Source organism: Calonectris borealis, chromosome 3, assembly GCF_964195595.1.
Source record: "Calonectris borealis chromosome 3, bCalBor7.hap1.2, whole genome shotgun sequence".
NCBI lineage: Eukaryota > Metazoa > Chordata > Aves > Procellariiformes > Procellariidae > Calonectris > Calonectris borealis.
Genome location: NC_134314.1, coordinates 106,521,534 through 106,531,961, shown reverse-complemented (window position 1 = coordinate 106,531,961; position 10,428 = coordinate 106,521,534). Strand labels below are relative to the sequence as shown.

Below are 10,428 nucleotides of genomic sequence, written 5' to 3'. Positions count from 1 at the left end.
TAGCACATGGCACTCCACATCACCTCTGTATGTGCTGCAGGTGTCCATAGTACAAAAATCTCTTCCTGTAAGGAAAAATCTGCACGGTTCTAAGTGTAAATCTGATGTGATGTGTCATGGGATCAAACATTTCTCCATAGGCTGATTGCCCAAGAGGAAAGGGAATCCACTTCTAAACAAGTAGGAGTTCCCCCCCCAAACCGGTGGGGAAGGAAAGGTGGCAGTCAGACAGGCCTACCTGGAAAATACTCTGAATCATACCAAAGAAAGGGTTCATCCCATTTCCAAACCCTGAGCTCCTCATTGGGCATTTATTTAGCAGATTTAGACTGTAACCTGTTCAGTGGAAACACTGAAAAACATTCATTTCTCTGAAAGGTGCAGGATCAAGGCTTAAGTCAAGACGGGTCTACGGATAAACCTGATTTAAATTATCGCATGTTTGGAAAAATCCTATTGATGCTAATGCAATAGTTCTTGCCCAGAAGGTCATCAATCAGCCATTACTATTTCTGCAGTGCAAGGAGAATGAAGGGAAGCTCCATTTTCTTTTAAGTATAAATGAAGTTTGCTGCGAGAATTATGTATCACATTAACCTGCAAATTATTCTAACTTACACTTCATAAAAAAGTAAACCCAAAAGACAGACCTTCCTCAGATATAAGCATACCTTAACTGGGCTAGAGATTAGCAATTAAAAATCGCAGCCATGGAAGGGAAGGATGGTTGAGCATTCAGCCATTCTTACTACTCTGGAAGTATTAAATCACTGCCTTTGCATTTTTGGCATACTACTGTAACTAAGGTTCGTAATTATTTTGGCTGCCCCCCACAAGACCTTGGCTACATTAAGAACTTCACCCCAAACCCTCCAAACTCAAACAAAATGAACTCCATCTTTGAAGCCAGACTTTCTACATAGATCCATCAGTGGGAACCACAGGCTCTAAGGCAGCAGACGTTGTTCACATGCTTGAATACCAGTATTTGGCTGAAACACGCTCCAGAAAGGATTTTTTTACGCTAAGATCAACTATGACAGCAGGTAAGCCTTGCAGTCTGATTTAGTTCTGCATATTTTAAAGGCCAAGAAGCAGAAGTTATTTTTATAAATTCTCTACTGTATACATGACAGTAACATCTCTTGATGGCTTTTTTAATTCAAACTACAATCTGATGAGCTTGATGCCCACCAGTATACATTCTGACAAACACCTTTAATTACACCAAGAAAGCACAAGCAACCAATTAATTCTTCTGTGGTTTTATTCTGAGCTTCAGAGTATTAGATTATTACTCCTTCATGTTGCATTTACTTTAAAACAATAAGCACTTTCAAGAACCCTGAGCAACATATCGTCCAACTACAAAATACCAACCCTGTGAAGTAGTGGAAAAGTTGTAAGTATATTCTCTGGTCTATTTTGACTCCCTTCACTGTGTTTTAAGGCCCAGGTTACTAAGTCCCATTGGCTTTGTTCTCAGGAATCTAACTTCCTTGTCACTAGCAATTAATGATCCAAGAATAATGTTTAACACTCATTACACAACTGTTTTTGAGAACTTAAGTTAATAAGGAACATCCAACTTCTGCTTGCATTTTCAAAGGAGCCTATAGATTTACACAATGAACCCACAAAATATTTCAGGTGCCTCCTCACCAAAGCGGTGTCTACAGCCCTCACATGCTTACAAAAGAGTGGAATGCTGTACTTCAAATCAAACTCACAAAACCTATCTCGATGACGGCAGGTCAGCTAAGGTAGTCAGGCTGACTGCTGTGCCCTGGGGAATAAGGGGCCTTAATAGATCCATGCCACTGGCTCTTCTAAAATTTTTCTTTTAATCTAAGTGTTCAGTAAACACAGTGCTTACCCAAGACACAGGGAACAAGCTCACTTCCCACCTCTGCCTGAGAGGGTACAGGTCGGTATCCCACGCTCACAGGAAATTACTCAAACCAGTCATCAGTATCCTGATGCAGGATTGTCTTCCCTACTTCAACAGTTAAACACTCCTTAACAGAGAGATGGACAACAAGCATAACTCTTTTGCAGGTACTCACCTAAGCAAAGGAAAATCTGGAATACCTTCTGTGTTCTAGTGAATGATGATACAGTCTATACTAAAAAGATACTAGATAAATTGACTATATAGGTAACATATTAAGGCCTGGCACACAGGTGAACATGCTCAGATGGGCAGAAGAATTAAATCCAGGTGTCTTGCATCTTTACCTAACACTAGCCACTGAAATACAGAATGGGGGTGGGGAAACCACTGCCTTTCCCTTCTGGCTCTCATTTGTAAAGACAAATATTCTCACTCACAGCTCTGTACAGGAAAAGTACTGGTCTCCCACATGCTGGGCGAGTGCTACTGATCAGTCGGTAACTAAGACATGAACAGGATGCTGTTAAGTCCCACTGCAGTGTATAGAGAAACATTTGAGCAGACGATCTGGTATTGAGAATAGAACTGCCAGCTGCTGTTTCTTCCGAGTAGCAATATCAGGTTCACACAATGGAAGAAGGTTTGGAAAACAAACAAACAAACAAAAGTAGGAAACTACATGAATTGGTAATTGTGTTATTTCCTTTCTCTAGAGCACCTTTAACCAGCTGCATCACAAATGAAGGTTGACTCAAGTTGGAAACCTCACGGAATAGGTTCTTCTGCTAAGATCTACCAAACAACCTTCTCAGCTGTCCTAGAATGTGTGTCAACTGGAAAATAAACTCCTATTGCTTTCCTCCATCTATGTCTTAACAAATTTCATTCTAACATCACCCACTAGGTTCCCATTTCCGTGTTTTGCCATCTGGATCTCATCTTTACAAATATAAGTTACATTCACCCACTTGGCTCACTTCATCTGTAGAGACTTGTTAAATGGCTTTAAAGATGATTTACTAAAAAAGCTAGAGTTAAAGATTTAACATGAGAAGAGATTAATTTAAGTAGAGAACTTCTTACTTTAATGTCAAAATTACATTACCAATGACTTCTGGCTTCTCACATTGATCAGCTGATTTCTGCCTTATTCACATTTGTTCTCTGGCTCTGTATGTCTGTACTAGCACATTAATTACTCAGAAAGCACCCAAGTTCACAGCAATGATCTAGTCACAAATTTCAAACATCTGAAATACAAATGTGTAATGTCAGAAAATTAGAAAGAAAAACAAAGAGTCCAAACACTAGTGCTTTGTTTCTGAAGCAGTATGGAACACACTAACTGAGCTCAAGAGAGTTAAAGTTTAAATTAAACTAGTTTTCTTTTGCTTACTGAATTATGTTTTTCACCAAAACAGTACTAAGCTCCAACAAAGTAACATCAATCAGAATGGATTTACTCAGTTATTTCAGTTGTATTTTTTAAATGGTATTAAAAATTTGTACTTAAATGCCAAATTCTTTTCTAATTTAAAAAAAAAAAAAAGACAAAAAAAAAAAGAAGACCTTGAAAGAGTTACAGTAGGAACATTAACTGCATGCCAACTAATTGCTCCTGCCTCCTCTGGATCAGCACAACACAGAACCACCTTGTTTCTAGTTTACGTTCTCATACCTTCAGTGGCTCAAGTGATACAGATCCATGCTTGGCACTGAAATCTTGCAATTTATTACTCAAAATGATGTACAGGACTGTATCTTTAAATATGTTTTTCTCCTTCAATCTGTAAGAGAGAAAGAGGAGAAAGCCCATGTACAAGATAAAAAAAAAAAAAAAAAAAAAAGGAGAGAGCGCCTTCCTAAGACTACATGGCATCTATCTCCTTAACATCTTCGTATATGTAAACACCTTTAAAGGTATCAGGAGTGAAAGATTAGGCATGAATGAAAACAGTTGCGTTCTTTTCCATTCTCTTCATCTAAATCTAGATACAACTGATAAGACATACCAGTTCAGGGTTCTGTATGCCCTGGCACCTGCTACTGTAACTCTGTCCCAACAACATGCAACCAGTTAGTCAATAGGGAACTCTTTTTGATCCTTAAACATTCTATGAAGTACTGCAGACTCCACCCGGCAATCAACAGGTAGATCCTGGAGCTGTAGTGCCATAAGCATTGCTGAGATGCCCTTTTGTCAAAGGAACCTCTGCCCTGTGCTCCAGTATCAATTTGAAAATGAATTTTTTTTTAAGTGTAGTAAAAAGGGGCCAGGTCAAAAAAGCCCAGTCAGTCAAAAACCTATCTGGATTACTTCTGAAACCTGCTGTCAAGCAGCTGGGCTAATTTTGACTATTCAAGTTTTCATTTGACTAGAGATCTAACAGCAGGCCCACTGTCTTCAAGGACTAATATTGCCTCTGGCTGCTTCTCAATACCAACCAGCAGTCCAACTTTTTCTGAGCTAAACTTCAATCTGTTTGTCCAACCTGAGCTAGGCACCATCTGGGACACAGAGCCACACCATCCTCACCAAATGGGCTAGGCAAGTCACACTGTCCTCACTGTAGCTACCTGCAGACCGAAGGAAAACACTATTGAGAAGTTCTCTAACATCCCAAAAGTGACCTCAAAACTCTGAGATTTGGGACCCCTTTACAGCATATACCTAACAGATTTCCAATCTTACGTCACAATGCATGTCCTGATTAGTTGGCATTTCACTCACAAGACGAGGAAGATGGAAGAAAACAGATGCAAACTGGGGACTTCACTGTTTTCTAAGAATGTCATGAAATGCAGACCTCTGTAATCGTTTCTCAGCCTGTATCAAGGGAACAAAAGCAGCAACTCTGTATCCACTGTATGTGCAATTACCAAGACGGCAAAAGCAATCGAAAGAACTGGGTTTCGCTTGGTAATAATTTCTATTCCCTCCATGATCTTATTTCAACTGTTTTGCGCTGTTCTCTAACCTTGTTAAAAGCCAGGAGCCCGCCACCTTCCCATCTGAATGCACTTGTCACCAACATTAATTATCAACTTGCATTAGTGGTTCAAACAGCCTCCTGATAGGAACTGCAGGAAAAGCAGAAAATGGTGCACAACCCAGAATGATGTATTATCGCTAAAATGCTACAACTTCACTTGTCAAGGATTGCAATTAGAGTTGGGCCAAGGCAATGTTAGCTCAGCTGCCTCTGAACACACCTGTTTCAATTTAATTTGTAGTAATTAGGAAGCCTAGGGCACCAGGAAAAAATGCTTTTCAGTTACTGTTTCAAATAGCTGAGTTTTCATGTGCCATTTAAAATCCTGTTTTTCAGAATAGACTGCTGACTTGCTAATGCTAGCAAAATGAAATAAAGCAAAATATTTTTAGCAGCAGGAAGTTGTTACTTGCTACTGCCAATTACATGCCTTGTACTAGAACAGTGACATTTTTTCCCCTTTGCTTACTCTTCAAGATAGGTAAAAGCTGGCTTAGGTCTCAGCGCATGAGGATTCGAACAAAACTCAGTCCCCTGGAGCTGGCCGACACTTCTGGAGTCATAGCCAATACTGGCAGCAATCTGCTGTGACAGAGCAAACAACAGTGTCCTAGATCCACTCTTCAGAAAAGGGGGAAGGAGAAGATTAAGCAAGAGGCTTGGATCTACTGACTTTGGCAAAAGGTTGAATACCTTGTCATGCTAATAAAATTACTGAATTTGGGGAGGAGAAAATGGGACAGAGGGGGAGAAATAAAAAAAGCATTAAAATTACATAAGAATAGATATTTATACTCTGAGTTAATTTATCAAACTGACACAGAGATGAATCATCCACCATTAAAATAATGGGATACAAGTTTTCTTTATATCACAATCATTATTTACAACTCTTAAATATTCACGGAGGAGTCAAGTATCCTCATCTTTTAATTTAAAAAGTGATCTTGCAGACCAAAATAAAACTGTTGGCAAAAATAAGTCTCTGCAGGAACAGTGCCCAAAGAATGATTTCTTCAAAAACAGGATAGATCTTAACAATCATGATGGCACTTTTTTTTTTTTTTTTTTTTAAACCTACACTATAAACCACACAGGGCTCAAGCAACTCATATAAAGCTAGATCTCCGAGTAACAAAACAATGAGAACGGGTAATAACAAGAGCCTGTGGTATAGCTAGACACAGCTACTTATGACTTTTAAAAATATAACACAAATCTCTGTTATTTTTTTGAGGTGACATACAACTCTGCTTTGATGCAGGTTCATTCCCACATGCTGAGAATCCAACTGAAGCCAGGACAATTCCTCTCAGTGAACTAATTTGAATATATGCATGTATTTCTACAAGTAGAAGTCCATTATTTTAATAATTGGCCTTTTTCTGCTGTAATGCCATTAGAAAGACAACCATACCACTGTATATTTTTCCATCTTAGAACACACACCAAAGGTATCTGGGAAATTCAGAGCAATGCTCCCTGAATACTGTTTTGATCATTTAGGAATGGTTTTAATTTTATCAGTCAATATCTTCCATAGACTGATGTGGATGTGTATTTAAAAACTGGACAAGAATACAGAAAAAGAAACCCATATGATAAAATGAGTGTTAACAGTCAGCACCATCATTTCACCACTTAAGTGAACTTTATGGAATATAACAGTGTCTACCTGAACTGTGCTTATATAATGTATACGGGGCACCCATATACACACCACGCATGATCTTAAAACCACAAAAATCAGGAAGTATATGAAAGCTGCATCTTCTTTTATTCGTTTGTCTTTGCTGCTTCAACAGGTAATTTCTTTACAATCCAAGTTTTTAGTTTTTCTATTTCAGTTCTGCTTAACTCATGATTAAGGTTTGGAAAAGTATGAAGAGATGTTGATACTCCCAGTGACTTTAATATCTTGTTGGTCTCTTCACCCCATGAGTAGAGAACTAGTTCATCAGCAGTTCCATGACACTGAAATAATTCTGGAAGAACACTTTCATTTCTTTTCAAAGCCTAGATGGAGAAGAAACACTGTTAGACATATCACTAAAAATTTTAAAAGAATAGTTACAATTACATGGTGACAATTTACGTAGCATTTCATTTATTAACCTGCGTTTTAGTGGTCATATTGTACCATCTCTACAAAAGCAAACAAGCAAATATTGGGAAAAAAACTGCACTCCAAATTCCAATGTGCTAACTCTTGACAAATGATAGGGTTTACTTTAAGGTCTAATTCCTCTCCAAATAAGAGAAATAGAAAAAAATTCATGACAGCAGATGGAGCCCATGAGTATTATAATTCATCACAAATTTTCAAAGAATAGTTACACTTCCATGGACTCTCTAGCAACTAAGGACAACTTGCAAAGCATTTGATTTGTTAATCTGCATTCTACACTTTGACTTCTGACTTACTTTGAATGAAATAATTATACTTCCTGTGCAAAAAAGCAACAAAACATCATGTAAGGATAGCTTTAAAGCCTTACTTCCCTAATAATCTGCTTATCTATTTCCAGGAAATGTCGTCAGTTTAGAATATTAATCAATTTGCCTCAGATGAATAAACACGCTATACTCAATTTTAATTATCATGTTTTTCTTTTAGCTAAGCAGTGTTTCTGTAAAGTCTACCACACACTCACCTGGTAAACAGCAGAGTCTTTATTGAGAAAACTAGACAAAGCAAAGACTCCTGCCAGATCTTGATGAAACCTATATGCTAAATGCATTGCCATTCCACCTCCCATCGAAAAGCCTCCTAGGACGCAACAAAAGAAACAAAGATTGGATTAGCGTCCAATTTATTTTTGTCTTCAGATTTGTTTCTTTTATACACAGTGCAATCAAAAAACATCTTGAGAAACATAAAGGTTACAATGATCTTAAATAAAAGCATGATTCAATTAAAAAGTTGGATAGCTAAAGTACTGCTGTAGATTCATTACTGAGAGATAAAGGAAAAAAAAAATCAGCCAGAATGCCATTACTTTAGAAGCCATTTGTGTATGGTTCCTACCAGGTAGTTGAACACTGTGGCCATATGGTCTCTGACGTTAACAAAGCAAAACTCCACGAACAGATAATTCTCACTGTTTTTTTATTCAACTTATTTTTCCCCTATGCTAGTAGCATTCACACGTGGAAGACCTGTATCACTACTGTACATAAATCAATGAACATTCACCACATTAGACTAGTATTCAGAAGTTGAGGGTTTTGTTGTTGTTACACCTTAGGATACATAATAAATAGGGAAAAATTACAATGTACCTCACCTGAGCTCTAACAGGATCTCTGAATTAATGGCCTTCTGTGTTCCAAACATCTCTTAAGCTGCACTAATTCCTTCAGCTGTGAGATAATTCCTCCGGGATGATTTTTACATGACAAATGCTTATTCATTAGGAAAGAAATCCAGACTACCGTATTACTTCACAAGGACACAGTACATAGGCTATTATACTGACTGTATCCAGATAACGACTAAGGTGAAGAGTGACACAACATTATTTTTTGATTTCTAATGAATTTCTGATCAGAATTTCTACTGAATTTCTAATTCTTTCTACTTACTGTCACCTTGTCGTCTTAAAAGACGACTATGGCCAAAAGCGGTAACTGCAGGTTCCTGACTTACAGAACTTGGATCTTAGGGAGAAAGAGCAAGACCACACAACGTGGAAGACTGGAGCCTTGCTTTCCTTTTCCAAACACAGTCCTTAATTGATTAGGAGAGCTGTATCCTCGAACCAGGAGATATACCTGGGATCCCTAGTTATGCACCCAGGGGGCTGATAATACCCTGATATTTATCTTTGGTAAATAAAGCCAGGACCTGCTATTTACCCTATGAATCAATCTTTAACCAGTTCAAAGTTAAATGTAGTATGTCTAAGTGCCCAGTGGCAGTTCAGAAACAAAGGTAGTTGAGGAAAAATAGGAATGAATGTGGGTAAACAAGTTCAGAGCACACCTTAAAAACTCTCACAGCCCACATCACCTGAAATTTTGAATAAACTTGTCTTCACAAAAATAAAAATATTGAAAATACTACTGCAAGCCTTTCATCTGCATCACTATTTCCTACCAGACATGTTCTCTTGCCACATGTAAAAGAAAATGAAAAAAAAAAAAAAGAAATTGCACAAGTGTCATAGCAATCCCAAAATTCAACACCATTGACCCCACATTCACAGAGAGAAATACAGCCTTCTGAGAAAGTATATAAAATATAACAGCTATGCAAAGTTACTATGTAAACAACATCATCTTATGCTGAAGTTTCCTTTATTCTCTTCTGTGGAATCTGATCATTTATTTCTTCATTTCCTTTTGATCATTCTGAATGATGCTGTCATCCCCAAACCCAAAAAGTAGCACTTATATTCTAAGATACCATTTTGCATTTACTTACAAATAAATACAAATATACTTTGTCTACATATAAAATGAAGTCCATTTTAAGTTTTTCAGAATACAGGGAAAAAAGCTGCATTGAAAACTCATCACCAGTTTGTAAATGATTTAATCTAAAATTTTGTACCCAGTTAGTCACAATCTGGCAACACTATCTGCAATTACTCACCAGCAGTCTTTGACAATGCAGTCACCTTCTGTTTAGAAGAATATTAGGTAATGGTTCTTTTATGTGGCTCATACTACTATGAGAAAATGTAATACAAAGGACTAGTTCTTTGATTCTGGTTTTCCAGGGGAAAACCTGAAGTTCATCACTTGATACCACAACAATCTCTAAGTAAATGCCATATAGTAAATGCTTCAGAAACAACAATTTGAATAAGCATTTGTAGTTGGAGACAAATTTTTGCGATTACAAGGATTATTTCAGTATAAGCGTAAATTTGAAATAACACACAAAAGACATGCTCAGTCAAGAACTTTTATAAAAACTCAAATTTTGGATTAAGGAAAAATAAGAGGCAGGCACAGATATTACACAACACAAATATATGAAGTGACAGTCAGAATGTAAGCAAAACACAAAAGAAAAATACAAGTATGCTTATGTACACCAATGACCTCAGCATAAAGAACACACAAACCTCACAGCATTGCTAAGCAGATTGTGTCATGAGTGTTAATCAAGATCAAACATGACATGGCAACATTTCAACCTTAGATGGGCAGAACATAGCAAGCCCTTCGCTTGAGACCAATCTACTCCCAAGAAGTACAAAGGGTGTGCACAGAAGTTCAGAATTTGCCAATATGTTTCACATAAAAAGTATGTTCATTTTCCATTTTTCCCCTTATATATATTTTTTAAAGAGATCTGTGATTAATGCTTCAAAACAGTTAAAAAGTTTTGGCTCTACAATGCTCAGGATACCAGTTCAGGAAAGCATCTAATTATTTGCATTAACTTGCCTGCCTTACAAAGGTGGTTTATGCACAGGCTAAAAGGTAAGCACATACAAACCAGATTCAATTAAGTAAAGCACTTTTCTTTCATCTGCAAAGAAACTTCACTCAAGTACGCATTTGTGACCTCAAATCTGCTTCTGTGTA

The 10,428-nt window shown here is 37.4% G+C and overlaps 1 protein-coding gene across 5 annotated transcripts in view; it reads right to left on the bottom strand.

The window, feature by feature from the left end:
* Nucleotides 1-3,433: 3,433 nt before the first annotated feature.
* Nucleotides 3,434-10,428, bottom strand: part of LYPLAL1 (lysophospholipase like 1) — a 30,282-nt gene continuing 23,287 nt past the window's right edge. For 3 of the 5 annotated variants that reach the window (XM_075147103.1, XM_075147104.1, XM_075147105.1), the window contains 2 exons: nt 7,542-7,657; nt 3,434-6,903 (listed from right to left, as the gene is read on the bottom strand). In XM_075147103.1, coding sequence (XP_075003204.1) covers nt 6,664-6,903; nt 7,542-7,657 — 356 coding nt within the window. In that variant the 3' untranslated portion in view covers nt 3,434-6,663. The remainder of the gene's footprint in view (nt 6,904-7,541; nt 7,658-10,428) is intronic. The other 2 variants (XR_012673157.1, XR_012673158.1) reach the window with 2 other exon arrangements.